Below are 18,195 nucleotides of genomic sequence, written 5' to 3'. Positions count from 1 at the left end.
TTCACGGCCAGCCTCAGCTACTTAATGATGCTCTCTGCAACTTAGTGAGACCCTGTTTCAAAAATAGAATTAAAAATAGGGTTGGGGGCATAGCTCGGAGGTAGAACTCCCCTGGGTTCAATCCCCAGTACTACAAAAAAAAAAAAATATATATATATATATATGTTTCCTATAGATAACACATAGTTGAATCATGCATTTTAAAGTATTCTCATAATTTCAGGCTTTTAATTAATGTTTAGACCATTTTCATTTAATGGAATTGATGGATGTAGGTAGGTCTACCATTGTATAATTTGTTTATTGTCCATTCCTTTTTTTTTTTCCTTATTTCATTTTCCATTCCTCTTCTTAGGATTATTAGAATGTTTTTGGAATTCCATTTCATTTTATCTGTTGTGATTTGAGTATTTTTATATGTTGTATGTATATATGTGTGTATATAAAGGGAGGTTTAGTGATTACATTGTACTTTATGTTTCAGCCTATTTAATCATGTTTAGCCTTTGAAGCAAAACATAGAAATCTTATCACCATATAAATCTCCCTTTTTATTAGTTATTTTATATACTGTCTCTCTATATTATATATATTATAAAACAAAGACCATATCATAGTTTTTGCTTGCAGCCATCAAATATATTTTAAAGAACTCAAAAATAAGTCTATTATATTTACTCACTACTTACCATTTCTGTTGCTCTTGTTTTTTTTTTTTTTTTTTTTTCTCTTCTGGTGCAATTTACCTTTTCCCTGAAGATGTTCTTTTAGTAATTCTTTGAGACAACATCTATCAGCAGCAAAAATATCTTATTTTATTTCATGCGAAATGTTCTTATCTTTGTTCCTGAAGGGTTGCTTCATTGAATATAGAATTCTGGGCTCAGTTATTTTCTTTTAGCAGTTTTATAAGGTCCTTCTACTCTCTCTGGCCTAAATGGCTTCTAATGAGTTGATCTGAATGGCCATTTCTCTATAATGTGTTGTTATCTGTCTGCTTTAAATACTTTATTTTCCAGTCTTAAACAGTTCATCGTGTCTGGACATGATATCTTATTCGTTTGGGGTTGGCAGAGTATATTAGTTTCCTGTGGCTTCCATAACAAATGACCACAAACCGGGAGGTTTAAAACCACAAATATTTATTCCATCCTAGTTCTTGGGGGCGAGAAGTCTGGAACTCAGTCCCTTCAGGACTTTGAGTGGAGAATCTGTTCGCTGCCTCTTCTGGATTCTGATGACTTCAAATTCTTTGGCCTCACTGGCTTGCTGACCACACCATGCCAGTTCCTGCCTCCACCTTCACCTGACATTCAACCAATTAATACAAAATGATGGATTTTATCTTAAGACTCTTAAGACCCTTATGAAATCTGAAAAGGCCCTTTTTTCCAAATAAGGTAACACTTATTTGGAATACATTTTTTTCAAGGGAAAGGCACTGTATAATACATAACACAGAACTTGAATTTGTGGGTTTACGTCCTTAATCAAACTTGTGAGGTTTTCAGCTTTTATTTCTCTAAATATGTTTTTTTTATTTTTTATTTTCAGCACTGCACATTTTCTACCCTCCTGTTGGGGCTCTGATGACATAGTTGTTAGGTCTGTGTCATGTCTTGAGTGTCTAGGGTTCTGTTCCGTTTAGCTGCCTTTTCTTACTTTTCTGTTTAGCTGTTCTTTTCTTTCTTTCTCTCTGTTCAGATTGGAGAGTTTCTATGAACTATGCTCAAGTTCATTGACTTTCCTCTGTCATTTCCCTTTACTGTTGAATTCATTCTATAAGTTTTCAATGATTATATTTTTCAGTTTTAAAGCTCCCATTGGGCTCTTTATATCTTCGGGTTCTTTTTCTAAGACTTCCATTTTTACCTTTCTTTTTTTTCCAAGTATGTTTCCAATAGCTTCTTGGAGCATTTGAAAATAACTACTTTAAAAATCACTGTGAGATGGTTCCAACTTCCATGTCTGTTCATTGTTTTCCTAATACAAGTTGAAATTTTTTTGGTTTTTACATGCTTAGTAATTTTAGGTTATATTGGGCTTTTTTTTTCAAAATTTTTTTTATTGGTGCAATGTATTCATACATCATAATGGTATAAAGAAAATACTTTTGTAGACATATATGCACATATCGCCCAGTTAGCCCCTACCCGATCCCCACCCCGTTCCTTCCCCATCCCTCCTTCCCATGCTTGGCTTAGTGGTTGACATCTAGTTTTATAGCAATTTATCCAATATTAACGATGATAATCTCACAAAACAGTTTCATTTGTCTGATACCAAGCTTTTGATGACTAAAAGATAACAGTTCAATATTTCTTTTTGCTTTCTTTCTTACTAGAGAATATATATTTTTTTTAATTGAACTGAGGGTTTTTGCCCATATGAGGCAAACACTCTACCACTGAGCTATGTTACCAGCCCTTATTTTCTTATTTTATTTTGAGACAGAATCTTACTAAGTTTCCAAGTCTGGCCTCAAACTTGCAGTATTCTTACCTCAGCCTCCCAAGTAGCTAGGATTACAGGCATAATGTCACCTTGCCCAGCAATTGTGAGTGGTTTTAATGTTTTTTATGAGATGCATGGTCTTAGTCAAATCATGTCCAGAATTGATATTTTTATTTTAGTAGGCAAACAATTGACTAGATACAGGTCGAAATTTTGGCCTGCCCTATTGATTGTGGTTCCAATGTCAGCCAAGTTTTCAAAGTCTTTGCTCTGCTGTTCAAATTTGTCCTGCCTATGTATGACTTAGTAGTTGATCTAAGGTCTGGAGAGCGGGTTGTGTGTTTAGTTCTCAACATTTTTGGCATTCAGATTGAAATCTGATCTGTGGAGTGACATTAACAGGCCAAGCCCAGGATTTCATAAGCAACTTGATGAGATTGTTTCCCTGAATTCTTCCATCTTTGTGAGAGTTCTATGGTGCTCTCTGGTTTCCTGGGACTCCCCTTTTTGGCTCTCAAGTAATTAACTGGAGTGTAAGTTATCCTATATCACACGTTTCTTTGACTGCATTTGTGCCTACAACCAAATGGCAGGACAGAGTGGAAGAAAGAACAGGGGTTCCCCTATCCTCCCACCAAAGCTCCAGCTACAGGAGAGGAAGGTGCCCTCACTCAGAGTTTTAACTCCTGCAGGTCCCTGTTGTCTCTGCTGCCTCACTTGGGGGCTGCCTGTGGTTTGAGATGTGAAGACAGGGAGAAAGGATAAAGGGGTCTGGGATTTCCAGTCTCTGAGCATTAGGATTCCTCTTTTCTGCTCCTTACATGAAAATGAGAGTACTTCTCCTATCTGTCTGCACTGATGTCTGTATTTTAATTCAGGCTGCATTGCATGAAGGTCAAATGAATACAAAAGTGGCAAATTCACTGACAGTTAATGAATACAAAAGTGGCAAATTCACTGACAGTTCAGTGGTACTTGAATTCTGGTCTTCTTTCCCTATCAGCTTGCTGTTTACTTTTGGGAGTCCTCAACTGGCTGCTCCAAGTATTCTTTCCAGCTCTCATGGTTGCATTCTGTGGGAGAGATGGGATAAAATTGTTTGCTCCACCTGATCCAGAGCTGGGACCTCACACCTCACCTTCCTGTTTCACCTCTACTCCGCGCCACTTCTCATCCTTCAGGAAGTGATGGGATGGTGGTTACCCTGATGGAAAGACTGGCGGCTCTCTTCTCGTTATTTACACTGGGCATGTCCCAGGGTCTCAAGACTACTTCTGCCAAAGGACAATGCTTTATGTCTGCTGTCTCTACCATTTGGGCATCCACGACCTGCAGGGGCACTGAAAGCAGATGGCAATTGTTATAATAAAATAATTGCTTTTGTGCAGTCAGCTGGCTGGTATATTGTAGGAAAATCTTCTTACTTTTTGCATTTGTGTTCTCACTGTAGGGTAATCATGCTGTGTTATCACACTATCCTAGGTTTGCCCAAAGGACCAGCCAAAACCTCGCCTCAAGTCATACATATGACAATGTAAGTAACAAAACCCTTTTCTGGCATCGAGCCTAGTCAGCTGATTATCGTTGGCCATAAAAAAAAATTCCTGCTCACTAACTCTCATGTCCTGCTCAGCATTTTTTTTGTACTGAGTTGTTGCAGCCCTTGTTAGGATTTTTAATCTTCTCTTTAAGATAGACAAGGTGTCTCACTTCTGTTAGGAAAATGGTTAAAGACCACAATTCCTGGCCTGGGAATGTAGCTCAGTGGTAGAGCACTTGTCTAGCAGGCATGGAACCCTGGGTTTGATCCCCAGTACTGAAGATAAAAAACAGACAAAAATTGCAATTCTCAGTCTTCACCTTACCTGATTTATTGGCACCATGTGACAAAGTTGGTCACATGCTCCGTTCAACACAAGTGGCTTTCAGGCACCATTCCCTTTTAGTTCTCCTTTCACCTTCTATTTCTTCTTCACCTCTTCCCCTGGCCTTTGCTCCCTCTCCTGACCTCTTAGCATTGGCACCTCAGGGCTCCAGCTTCAGACTTCTCCTCCTTTCATTCCTCCACGGTCTTCTGTTCTCACAGCTTGAAATAACTCTTCACATTTTGACATCTTACAAGTTCATATCTCCAGCCCGGACCATTCTCCTCAGTTCAGAGTGTGTCTGTTTCCTGTCCACTCATCAGTACTCTTGGTTTCTGCCTGGCCCACACTCTCCACCTGCTCTTTGCTCACTTCCCAGCGCAGTCAATGTCCATGCCACTCTTCCGGTTGTACAGATAGAAAACCCTGGGAGATAGTGCCTGATCTCCACCTGTTTACCTTTAAAATATGTCTGTCCTCCAGCCACTTTTCACAGCCCCCACCTCTGCATCCCAGCAAGCCACCATGGGTAGGCGCCGCAGCCTTGGAACCCTCACGCCAGCTCATTCTTAAAACAGAAGCCAAAGCAGTCATTTGAGAAAGTCATGTTTCTCACTGCTCCAAACTCGCTTATGACTTCCTTCCTCGCTGTTTTACTCAGTAAAAGTCTGAAGTGCTGATCTGCCCCTGCCCGATACCTCTCCAGCCTCAGCTCTTGCATCTGTCCTGTGGCTCACTCTGGCCAACCATACTGGCCTCCCCGACTTCAGAGCCTGGGAACATGTGTTCTTTCTGATGATCGCAGGCCTGGCTTCAGTCAGGTCTCTGCTTAAATGTTCCCAGTGATGAGACATTCCTTGACTCCTGCCTGTCACAGCAGAATCCCGCCCCAGCCCCTCCTCCCCATTACCAGGTGCCATTTTACTGTAAATAGCACATGCCAGAGGCTGAGGTTTGGGGCTAGCCTCAGAAATTTGGCAAGACCCTCAGCAACTTCAGGACCCCATTTCAAACAATAAGAGGTCTGGGGGCATGGCTCAGCGGTAGAATGTTCCTGACCAAAATCCCCAGTACCAAAAAAAAAAAAAAAAAAAATAGCACATGCCATCTGACATTCACTTACATTTGCTGATTGTCTGATGTTTGAGGGCAGGTCCACTTTGTTTGCTGCTTTATTAATAGTACCTGGCAGCTAATAGGTGCCTAGGACATATTTATAGAATGAACAAGGAAATTATAAGAGAAGCATTTCTAATTCAGAGATTTATCTTTACCCTATTAATCCAGGCTTGATAGAATCACTGTGTGCCTCAGCATAGATTTAAGTTTTGTCTTGTTTTTCCCCCTCATCCAAGGCTGGAATGCCATATTAAGAGTGATACAACAGAAAACCTGGGCCAAGCTGTGCAATTCTGCTAGTTCTTTGAAGTTGCAATTCTGCAACTTCTTTTTTTAATGTTTACATTTTATAGGGGAAAATGGACTGCAGTAAGCATGAAACCAGGCAGAAAAGTGGTTATTACCTTCAAAACTAAAGTAATAGTTTAAAATTACTAGTTCTTTTCCAGTCAGGTATATATGGTTCTTGGAACAGTGCCTCTTGGAAAACTAAAGTCTACGTTAAAAAAGAAAAGAAAAAAGCCTCCTGTAGAATGTATGTTTTAACTGATGTTATGCCTTCTTCAGATCCCAGAATACTCAAAATCTGTATTACTACAGCCAGTTGCCCCACAAACCCCTGCAGCAACGCCATCAAACCAGAGGCTGCCATCTCTGCCCAGCAATCATCCAGGTACACGAGACCTTATTATGTGCATCAAATCACGAAACTCTTAAAAATGTATGAGTCTGCCAGAGATTTATTAGTAACTGAGGACAGATAGAGGCGAGATTAGGGGAGCTCATTTCCAAGCTATACCAAGTGTATTCTGGGTGGATACGATTATGACTGCCAGTAGGAGATTATGAAAAGGCTTGAGTTGAACTAAGTGTTGTATTTAGAACACCAACGTAAAAGGACTTTTAGTTGAGGTTTAGAAATCTTGTTATATAGATTTGCTGAGTTTGGGAGAAACATTGGAACCCTAGTCTGTTTTGTTTCAGTTGCATTTGTTAAAATCTTGTATTTGAAGCCTAAATTGGATATTATATCCTATCACGTTAAATATGAGAATACCATGTATACTTCTTCATAAGCATGTGTGTTTATTGATCTTTTTCACCTAAAGCGATGAAAAAGAATGAACTCCAGCCACCCAATTACTACGAGGTAATGGAGTTTGATCCCTTAGCGCCTGATGTCACTACAGAGTAAGTCATTTACAAAATAACTCACTTATAATTTGTCTTGGTTCCCTTTGATAGCGGAGATAACAGGATTTGGTTATACATTTAACTTTCTTTAGGCTTTGGCAGAAACTGATGGCCTTATAAAAATGATTTATGAGGTTTTATGGTGGTTGTTGCTCTTAGTGAACTTTGTTGCTGTCAGCCTTATGACAGAAATAAAACTGTTGGCCGGGCGTGGTGGCGCACGCTTGTAATCCCCGTGCTTGGGAGACGGAGACAGGAGGATCGCGCAGGTTCGAAGCCAGCCGCGCTGGCTTAGGAGACCCTGTTTCCAAATAAAAAGTATAAAATAGGTCTGGGAGTGTAGCCCAGAGGTAGAGGGGTTTGCAGGAACCCCAGTACCACCAAAAATAAAAAAGAAAAATAAATATAAAAAAAGAAAACTGTTGAGGCTGTGTATTAAGGAATAACTGGACTCAACATGCACATGAGTGGATTCTTCATCGACATCTTGGCAGAAAGTCAGATTCTCTCTAACTTGAGAGTGGCACTAGTCACTGATTAGTGACACAAATTAATTCCAGGATGATGGGATATTTTAACTTTCTTTTGGAAAACTTACATGTATCAAAAAATTTCAGTCTTCATTACATCTGATAATATACTTGAAATGGATTAGTAAAATATTTGTATTAGCTTTCCATCACTGGGACAAAATACCTTAGGTAAGGGGTAAAGGCTCATTTTGGCTTGTAGTTTCAGTCCGTGTTTACTTGGGGTGGCTCTGGGTCAAATGTCCTTTCTGGCAGTAGCATGTGGTGGCATGCTACTAGGTATGCTTTTAACAACTTGGTATGTTATGTTTCTGCACCCAAATAGGTAGTAGAAAAGTTCTTGGTTATACTCAAATTAATTAGATGATAACTATAAGTAGATATGGCAGTATCACAGGCACCAAAGTTGAGATAACAGAGAAGCCAGAGAGGGTAAAACTGTGGAACTCTTGCTACGGGGCTTAACTTTCCAGGGGTTAGAGTGTCTCAGTTCCTTTGGAAGTCTCAAGAAATCCTGGGAACTTCCTTCCAAGGAAAAAGTATGGAATCTTGCAGAAAAGTTCTAGAATATTCACATCACTGGTTGTTCATGAGCCTTAGGTGAATAATTTTTGCTCCAGCAGGACATACATTTATGAGAACATAACCACAATTTACTTATTGAATATTTATTATGTGCTAGGGACTGTGATTGTTGCCTAATTAGTGTTGAATAAGAGCCAGGCTGTCTTCACAAGGATGCCAAAACCAAGAGCAAAGAAAGTAACAGGGAGCTTGGTACCAGATGTGGGAACTAATTTGAAAGCAAATTAGAAGTGAGTGAACAATTGAGGAACACTCTTCAGGACAAAGAGGTTGAGAAATGAAAACTAGATCGTGGACTGAGTAACATGGAAATCATTGATGTTTTAATAAGCCATTTTGGTGAACTGACAGGGACAGAAGCCAGGTTTTAGCACATTAAAAAGTAAGATATGAAACAGAGGCGGTCAGTAAGTTCCTAGAACTTAAATATTAAAAGATGATGGGAAGTGGTTTGACAACCACAAATTTACTGAGGTGGTTACTGTAGATAGACATAGGATGGAGGGCCACACTGGGTGCTGTAAAATGGGAGGTGTTGGACCACCTGTAAATAGTGAGGGCGAGAGTCTAGTAGGAGAGGTTGAGGATCCAGGAAGGAGAGTAACGACCGAATGGCATGTTTGAGAAGCCAGAGGAAGATAGGATCATGGAAGTATAGGATGGTGGCAGCACTGGGCATTGAACCCAGGGGCATTCTAGCTCTGAGCTATATACCCCCAGCCCTATTTGTTATTCTGTATTTTGAAACTGAGTCTCACTAAGTAGCTGAGGCTGGCTGTTTTAGCTCCCAAGTACTGGGATTACAAGCATGTGACACCATGCCCAGTTTAAGGCATTTAGTTTATTAAGAAGTAAGGTTTCAGCCAGGCATGGTAGTATACACTTATAATCCCAGTATATGGGAAGCTGGCTAAGATAGGAAGATCGCAGGTTTGAGGACAGCTCAGCTAGTGAAACTCTAAGCAACTTAGTGAGATCCTGTTTCAAAACCAAAAATAAAATTGGGCTGATGGGGGAAAGTGTGTTCAAATGCCCCTGGGTTTAATCTCCTGTACCACATACACATACACAATAGAAAAAGGGATTCTTCCTGAGATATAAAGATAAGTGTTTTAAGGAAAGTGAAGGTTGACACTTTTGTGGGAAATAAAAGACAAAGTATTTTAGAGAAACTCAGTAAATTACAGGACTATGCTGGGACCTCAGGAAGTACTATTATTACAATTTTTGAGATTTTCTCAGCCATGCTCTGCTATATTATGTATATGCATGTCATGTTTGTGAGTATAGATTATTTCTTAGCTACAAACATGTAAGACATAATACAAAGAATTGAGGATATTAAAAATTAATTGGTCTTGAAAAACACATATGAAAAAAGATATATAATTTTCTGTTTTTTTGGTGTGGTACTGGGGATAGAACCCAGGGGGGCTTCTACCTCTGGGCTATACCCCAGCCCTATTTTATTTTATTTGGAAACAGGTTCTCACTAAGTTGTAGAGGGCCTCACCAAGTTGCTAAGGCTGACTTTGAACATGCAATTCTTCTGTAAGCTTCTGGGCATGTACCACCATGCCTGGCTGACAATGGAAATTTTAACATGGTAATTTAATAAAGCTAGAATCCAAGCTTTAGGATAGAGGTTCTTTTTTTAATTAACTTGGCTGAACTCCCCCAACAGTTTTAAAGTTTTAGTTATGGTGTTGGTAGTTTAAAAGGAAAACAATATTTGAAATTGATATACAACACTTTTGCCATGATCTTTGTCTGTTTCAGAGCTATTTATGAAGAAATTGATGTTCATCCCCACGAAGGAGCTAAAAGTCATAGTGACTGTTGAGGTAGATTTCAACTTATGAAATTTACATTCCATACATTTTTGGTATAATTATCACTTTTTGTATTTGGTATTTACATTTTTTAAGGACTGCCTAACACTTAGGTTAGTGAAATATAGGAGTGAATCCCATAGAGTTCCTCTGAATTGCTTCAACTGTAACGAACTATTCATTAATGAAATACTTTGTGATGCTGTCGGCTAAAAATAATGCTGCTTAGGAATGCAGAAGTTATTTTATGGGATAGATATATTAATCCTAATAAAGACATATGGTCAAAAGAAACTCCTTACCACTGAAATTAGGCATGTGGCTTTAACTTTCAGTTAATACCTGTAACTGAGACTGAGAACCCATTCACTGCTAGTCCTCCAAATAGCCTGGCTTTTCCTGGTTGTTGCACTAGTCATTCCATCTACTTACTACTCCAATGCCTGGTTACCTGTGACCTATTACCTTTATGTATTTCCCTCCACACCCCCCCATAGAAGTATATCCCCACCTTTCCTCCATTTGACTGGCTCTCAGCCTCCCAGTAGAAAAAAACAAGAGAAAGTTGTCATGGGGTAGGGGAGGAGGACTGGATGATTGCCCAATTTTCTTCTCTTTATTTCAGGGTAAAGTGGATAATCAGCTTAGTAGTAGCACAGGAGTGCCAGCTCCCTAAAGAGCAGACCCTGTCCAGCTCCAAGGCCTGGAAGAATCTGGGATCATAGAAAAGCTGTCCTGGGCCAGTTTGTCTCTGCTGTAACAAGGTTTAAAGAGAACAGTAACCATTCCAAAATAACATTTATGGCTCCTGAACAATACTGAGAATTTGTTTTAGTAGACTTGGTTGTAACAAATATTTACTTGAAACTTCAGAAGAAAAATTACATAGTACTTAGGCCAAGGTTTAATTGCAGTATCTCATGTGGCAGAGCCCTCTTCCATATAGGAAATGAGTCATCATATAGCTGTGATAGGAGTATATGAAGATTATTTTACTAAAAATAATTCCAAATCGATGTAATGTGAGCAACTAAATGTATTATTCAGGAAGAATATCGAGTGCCTTCATTTAACTAAAATTGAATGTAAAAGTCAATTTGCACTTCTTTATAAATAATAGTTTGGTTTATAATTGTTGTAAAGACTTGATGATTGTAATTATATTTCAAATGTCCTGAACTGTCACTTAGACTATGTATCAGGTGGCCTTTAAATATGATTCTTTATAATACTAAATGTTCTTTTATTCCTGCCAAATTTACTATAATTAACATTTTTGTTTGGAATAAAGACTACTGGAAAACAGAATAAACTGTAAATTCATTTACAGAAATTACAATGACAAATAAATTACTATTAAAATAATTTAATGAATCTTTTTTTTTTTTTTTAACAGAGTTTTGTTCCCAGAACTTCTATGTTCAGTAAATCTTCACAATCCTATCCTGACATTTTAGTATTCAGGGACTTGGAACTATGAGAGTAAATGCAACAGCCTAATAGATGTACTACTTGTGTTTTATTTCAACTTCATGATAACAGTTTCCAAGTAATTATTCAGTACTCTGAATGTAAAATAGCTCTACATATTAAAGGAAAAAAGTCAATTTGAAATAAAAGTGTTATCTTTAGGCAAGCTGTTAGGACTTAGTGACCCCTCTTCCACTTTGAGATTTAAAATAGTAACTGTTGACACTGAAGGAAAAGTATAGCCAACTGTCTTGGAATTAATAATAATCATGATCCAAAGTTCTGACCTATGGCCTGGAAAAAATAACCTTGGGCATAAGTTTTGGGGTTTTAATTCACTGCTCCAAGTATGGAGGGCTAATAATTTGGAAGGCAACTCGAGAATTAAGCTGAATGGTCAAGTCCATGCCTGAATACTTAAGAAACAAAGTAGTTTTAATACTAAACTCTGATAAAGTTTACTTAACAGTCATACATATACTCTACCTAGTCATGTGGGTTTCATGATAAAATCTGAGCATGTTCTATTTTAAGTGGGTTAAGTTGGTAGGAAAAAAAAGGCAGAACAATTTAAAATACAGGCTTCAATTCACATTACTGTAGAATATTTCTCCTCTGAGAAGGCAGGATACATGATTTTTCAAAAATCATAAGTTTGAAGTAGGACTTGGTTGCTACTTCAATTATAGCCAGGAACTGGCAACTTGTGCCCTTCCTTTGCTTCAAAAAAAGTGTAAGAAAGAGTGATGAGATCAACATTCACCATTCTTGGGTCTTCAGCAAATTCAGGATCAATGTAGAAGAACACTGGCATATCTACTTCTTCTTGGGGATTAAGTCTTTGTTCTTCAAAGCAGAAGCACTAGAAGTTACAGAAAATTATTTTAATAACATTTTTAGTATATTTCCTATAACAAAGTAATAGTTCATTTCTTTCTTCTTCTGTGTGTGTGTGTGTGTGTGTGTGTGTGTGTATGTGTTACTTGGTTGGGATTGAACCCAAGGGCATTTCTACCTCTGAGCTAGACCCCCAGTCTTATTTTATTTTGGAACAGGGTCTTAAGTTGCTGAGGCTGGACAAAAAACTAATCTTCCTATCTTAGCCTCAAAAGTACTGGGATTATAGGCATGCCCCACCACACCTGGCTTTTGATAGACCATTTCTGTAATAATAACATCTTTCTACCTCAGACCAAGTTTTATTTAAAGATTGAAAATAAAAATTACTCCTAATCTTAAAAGTAGATATTTGGTTTGACTCTCACACTCTACATAGCAGATATAAACTATGAAGATTAAAATAACTTGAAGTTTAGAAAAAAGATCTACTGAAACACTGTAATAAGTTTATACTGACGAGTTTGGCTTTCCCATATTCTATAAAGCTTGCATTCAGTTTACCTGTATCTTATTGAAATACTGTCCAGCTTCAAATGGTACAACATTATATGTAGAAATTCCAATTATTGGTTTATCAGTAGGATTCTTAGCTTTATAAAATGCCAGTGCAGTCTCCCCTGGTACCACCTGTTTTAAAAGTATACATTATAAATACTTTTAAATTTCATACAGTTCTTTTCCCAACTAAATTAGATATATTCCTATTTATTAGATCTTAATACCTAAAGTCAAGTTTAGTAAAATATCTTGTGAATATTTCCCACAAACCTATGCTTAATCCCACGTTTGATGATGTCAATGAACATCCAATGCTCTTAGGCATCATAATTAGCTGTGAGTTATCCTCTTGTATAGCTGAGGTCTTCAGGCAATAATGCGCTCATTCAGTTATTTAAAATGTGTTCAAGTCAAGCCAAGCATAACTCCTATGACAATTAAACTGAATGTCATGATGAACATTTTCTTAAAGAATACCAATATTAAATTGACCTTAAATCAGAATAAGTTAAATTACAATCAAAATGAACCTGAATGAATAGAACTTTTAAGCAAAACAAAAAAAAGTGCTTTGAGAAAATAAAATAGCAAGGTTTAAAAAAATAAACACGTCCCAAAAAATAGTCTGTCACTTGTACCAACTCATTAAGACCTTGTATACAACCATGTAATTGGATCTAATATAAAATCACAACCCACCTGGGCATGGTGGTGCATACTTGTAATCCGGTACTTGGGAGGCTGAGACAAGGATCTCAGATTTGAGGCCAGCCTCAGCTACTTAGTGAGCAACTTAAGTGAGACCATTTCAAAATGAAATAATAATAATAATAATAATAATAATAATAATAATAATAATAATAATAGGACTGGGAGTATAGCTTGGAGCAGAATGCCTCTGTGTTCAATAACCAGTAGTGCAAAAAACAAAACTAAAAATCACAACTACAAAATCCTTAAATCACTGAAGAGATTTAGATGTTTACTAAAATGGATAAGCACTAATATTTACAAGTTTTTTTTTTTTTTCATTTCTTTGTTTCCATACTAGGGATTGAGCGCAAGGGCATTCTACCTCCCAGCTATACACCCTACCACCCTACCACCCCCACCCCCGCCTTTTTTAAAATTTGAAACAAGGTCTTGCTAAATTGCTGAGGCTGGACTCAAAATCTGTAATCCACCTGTATCAGTCTCCTAAGTACTGGCATTATAGGCATGTGCCACTGCACCCTCCTTTATAAGGGTTTTCTAATGAGGGTTGAAATGAAATCCTGGCTAATCCTTAGTTAAGGAAAGGATTTCAGTTAAAATCCTCCCAAGATTACAGTCAGTTAAAATTCTAAGAATCTTTTTAGTTTACTATCTACTGATATAATTTTCTTCAAAAACCTTCAATTTTGTTCTTTGTGCTGAACAGGGATACAGTTGATACAAACCAGTTAACTACTTTTTAAAAAATAACCATTGCAGGGCGTGGTTGCGCACACTTGTAGTCCCCGTGCTTGGGAGGCTGAGACAGGAGGATTGCGCAGGTTCGAAGCCAGCCTCGGCTATTTAGTGAGGCTCTCAGCAACATAGTGAAACCCCGTTTCCAAATAAAATATAAAATAGGTCTAGCAGGTACAGCCCAGAGGTAGAAAGCCTCTGGGTCCAACCCCAGTACCACCAAAAAAATAACCAGTATTTTTCAACATTTTCCCTAAGCTATACCTGAGGAAAAGTCAAGAAGCCATATAGCATGATTGTTGCTGCTACATACAACATTGGTGGCCAGAGGACTGCTGAGTCAACTCCTAACAACATGATTCTAATAAAAAACAGGTGGCATTTTTCATTGTTCCAAACTGACTTTTACTATTATGTAACTTTAAAGTATATATTCTTGTTACAGTAGGCGTAGAGCACTATCAAAAATTAGTCATTTCAAAATAGTAAGAGCCCATAAATTATTCAGTATGAAATTATTCAAGGAATGTTACTATTTTGAAATTAAGTGGAGATGAGTGAAGCAGTTTAAGTGATTAACAAATTTTACATTGATAAAAGTAATCTAATGATCATGCCTGTTACTTACATATATTTCAGTTTGCTGAGGTCTAAAGTTCCACTGGAGACTTGCATGCACATCTGCATTAAAGGTAACCCTAATGATCCGATCCTTAACAGGCACCATGTTTTCAATCTGGTCTGATGCATGGCCTGCCACTGCTGATCCTCCAAGTCCAGTAGTCTAGAAACAACAACAAAACACCCTACATACATTTTAACAATACTTACAGGTGCTGACCTATTTAATGGATAAAAGTTAGCTTTTAGAAGCAAAAATCCAGTTAGAGCCAAGTTTATAAGCTACCATTGACCATTTTCTACAATTATTTAATAGTTTGCCCATTTGGGGGGTATCAAGAGCCTATATTTTAAAAGTGGTTTACATTTTTTTAGCAATCCCTTGGTGATCTGGGGTTGTCAGAAAGTGTGTTACTTGAGAAAAACAGATTCTTTAGAACAAACTTATCAAAGATAATAGAGCACAGAATTTCCAATTTAGTCTTTGATTAAATATACTTCTTTTATTACTGTACCTTTTATTAACTATTATTCATTAAAAGAAATAAAATTTACCATGGCCTGATCATTTCAATGAAAATACTTAAATATTTCCACTTTCTGGTTCTTTATCATAGTATAGCTTCTATAGTCCAAATTACTTTGTAGTTCCACTTCTATATTCTGCTTTTCTACAGTATCATAAGTATTTTCTTGAGCCGATTAATGAATTTGTTGTTGTTTTGGTTTTTGTGGTACTAATAATTGAACCCAGGAGCATTCTACCTCCAAGTTAAACCCCCTAGTCCTATTTTATTTTTTGTTTTGAAACGAAGTTTTACTAAGTTGCTAAACCTGGCTTCAAATCTGGATCTTCCTGTCTCAGTCTCCTGTAATTTCAGTACTGGGATCATAGGCAGGTGCCACCTATGCCCAGGTGATTAATGTTTTTATACAATTTTCTTTACTTCTTTGCATAACACACCTTTTACAGAGATCACCATTTAATCAGAGCACCTGATTCCTCTGGCCACAGAATCAGCCTATCATAAGCCATCATAATTTGTGTCTGACACTTCCTGTTTATCTCCATTGCTATTAATCATTTCCTTATCTATCATCAGGTACTTTGTTAGACTATCTTCTGCTTGTTATGCAAATTACCTAGCTTCACTCACCTGTCAGGAAATGCTATTGAATTACATAATAATCACAAAAGAATCAGAGGACAAATCGTTAACCTTGTTTAACAGACAGCTATATTCTTCTGCACAAAAGTACTGTAATGTTTGAATTTTAAGACAAAACTCCTTCTCCTAAACAATTTGAGTAAAAAAAAAAATTTACATGCCCTCCCTCAATTAACATCCCTTAACATATTATTCATGTTTCTAAGTTCAATGTTTAAAGAAATTAAAATAGACAAAAGAGGAGAAAAGCCCACTGAAAAGATGTCCTGGACTCTAGTTCTGCGCCAGCTGAATAAATCTGTTAATGGTTCAGACCTGGATTGTTCCCCAGAAGTTCATGTGTTAGGCAGTGCCCCAGTGTTCAGGAGCAAAAAGACTGGATCATAAGGGCTCTGACCTCATCGGTGGATTAATCCATTTGATGGTTTAATAATTTGAATAGACTACGGAGAGGTGGTGAAAACTACAGGCAAGGGGCAAGGCTGAAGGAAGTCACTGGGGCCTGGCCTGAGGGACTGTACCTGTCCCTGGCCTCTTTTACCCTTTCTCTCTCCTTCCAGCCTGCCAGGAACTGGGCAGCTTTCCTCCCCCACTCCTTGCCTTTCTGCCAGGATGCTACCTCTAAGTCAGCCAGAGTATTAAAATGCAAATTGCTGGTTCCCTGCCCCCAAGAGTTTCTAATTCAGTAATTGTGGAATTGGGTCCAAGAATCAGAACTCCCAACAGGTTCCCAGGTAATGACGCCATTGAGCCTAAGGCCCACATTCAGCACCACTGCACTACAACTTCTTATCTAAAAGCGAGCCTGAAGTGCACTACAGTTTTATGTAAAGAGGGCAACAGCCAGCCGGGCGTGGTGGCACATGCTTGTAATCCCAGCATTCGGGAGGCTGAGAGCCTCGCGGTTTGCGAACAGCCTCAGCTGAATAGTGAGGCCCGGTTTCATAATAAAGAATAGAAAATAGGGCAGGGGTTGTAGCTCGGAGGTTGACTGCCCCTAGGTTCCATCCCCAGACCCGCAAAAAAATAAAAAAGAAAAAGAAAAAAAAAAGAGGGCAAAAGCCTCATCAGAGGCCTCATTCATGCTTCTTTGGATGAACTAACGAACATACAGAGGCCCATCAGAGTTTAAGCACAAGAAACAGTCCAGTACTCCCGTTACCAGGGTTAACTTTTAGCACATAAACCACGCGAGGCTCACAGAATGAATGTATTCATACGAATTACACTTTGGAAGCAGGTACAAGCAATAGGTTAAAGCAGACTGCCGGGTACCCGAGCAGAGGCTGCGGGCCACTGCGGTGTAGCTCAGAGATGAATTTTACACTTTCGGCGTGGTAACACACTCAACTATGGGGATTAGGCTTCCACCTGCGGCTTTCCCCTAACTTTCTCGGTGACCTTGACCAAGCTCCTGCTTTCCTCCTTGATGGATGACCTTGGCCATCCCTTCCCACCGTGACCGTGCAGCGTGGCGGCGGTGGCGGGATCGGTCCTGCACCTCGCCCCTCCTGGCCGCGCCGTGCAGGGGGCAGCGCCAGCCCCTACCTGGCAATAGAGTCGATAAAGGGGCACGGCGGCGTAGGAGGCCCCCAGCATGCCCACGGCGGCCGCGGCCACGTAGGTGAGGACCGTCTTGTTGCGCCGCCGCCAGTCCTCCTCCTGCGCGCGGGTGAAGGGGTTCGAGCCCTTGGGGCGCCGCGGCGGCCACTTCGCGGCCGGGTCCCGGGCCAGCCTCGGGCGCTCCCATGTCCCGATCCGCCTTAGCCCTCTCCCAGCCCCTCCTGTCCTACGAAACCGCTCTACACTCTCCGCGGCCCCGGCCGGAGGCCCAGGGTGGCTCCAGCGCCAGCCACAGAAAGCGAGGCGCCTCCATTCCGGACGCCAGAGCCCTCCCATAACCCCCGGAAAGAACGCCCGCCTGTCAGGGGCGAGAACTCACGTCTCGCGAGATCTCGCTCGTCTCGCGGGATCTGGGCCGAGCCGGCCGCTGCCTTGGCTACCAGACTCCTTCAGGTGGCAACGCTCGGAGTCGGGCTACGGAGGCCGCGTTGCCGGATTGCGGGTAGGTTCGCGTTTCTGCTTCGTGGCTGTTCCTCCCACTTTGCTTCCCTCCGGTGTCTCTCTGGCGTACCTCGAGGAGGGCGCGTCTCGCTCCCTCGCGGGCAAGCTCATCATCACTCGGGATTGCACCCCTGCTCTCCTAGACTCCACCAGCCTTTGTCTGGACCTGGCGGCCCCCCGCGGCGGCTCTCCCGCCAGAACCCCTGCGCGGGCTCCCGGTGCTGTCCACTGCCCTGCACCTGGGCGCGGGGACCGCGACGCTCGGGGACCCTGCTGTGTTTGCCCTCCCTCGCTGACACTCTCGACATCTGCATCTTCTCAGTCCCTGGGCGATCGGATCTCAAGGTTCTGATGCCCCAGCGACAACCTGAAGCGAGAGAGATGATGACAGACCCAAGTTTGTTCAGAAGGGAGTGGCTAGGACTTGAGGACCACTTAACCTAGG

General features: G+C 40.0%; 2 protein-coding genes across 2 annotated transcripts in view; one reads left to right on the top strand and one right to left on the bottom strand.

The window, feature by feature from the left end:
- TOM1L1 (target of myb1 like 1 membrane trafficking protein) overlaps nt 1-9,590 on the top strand; it is a gene marked incomplete at both ends in the record, with an annotated part of 48,300 nt that extends 38,710 nt beyond the window's left edge. The window contains 4 exons of the mRNA XM_080712609.1: nt 3,937-3,988; nt 6,006-6,111; nt 6,548-6,629; nt 9,527-9,590. Coding sequence (XP_080568735.1) covers nt 3,937-3,988; nt 6,006-6,111; nt 6,548-6,629; nt 9,527-9,590 — 304 coding nt within the window. The remainder of the gene's footprint in view (nt 1-3,936; nt 3,989-6,005; nt 6,112-6,547; nt 6,630-9,526) is intronic.
- Nucleotides 9,591-11,728: 2,138 nt separating this feature from the next.
- On the bottom strand, nt 11,729-17,631 carry COX11 (cytochrome c oxidase copper chaperone COX11; the record flags this gene model as incomplete). Its single annotated transcript, XM_080713204.1, has 4 exons — nt 17,235-17,631; nt 14,525-14,680; nt 12,451-12,576; nt 11,729-11,911 (listed from the first exon to the last, which is right to left on the bottom strand). The coding sequence occupies exons 1-4, from the start codon at nt 17,583-17,585 to the stop codon at nt 11,729-11,731; spliced, it is 816 nt and encodes a 271-aa protein (XP_080569330.1). The 5' UTR covers nt 17,586-17,631.
- Between the last annotated feature and the right edge of the window lie 564 nt (nt 17,632-18,195).

Source organism: Muscardinus avellanarius (assembly GCF_963383645.1).
Source record: "Muscardinus avellanarius genome assembly, chromosome: 16".
NCBI lineage: Eukaryota > Metazoa > Chordata > Mammalia > Rodentia > Gliridae > Muscardinus > Muscardinus avellanarius.
This window is presented reverse-complemented; position numbering and strand designations above follow the sequence as displayed.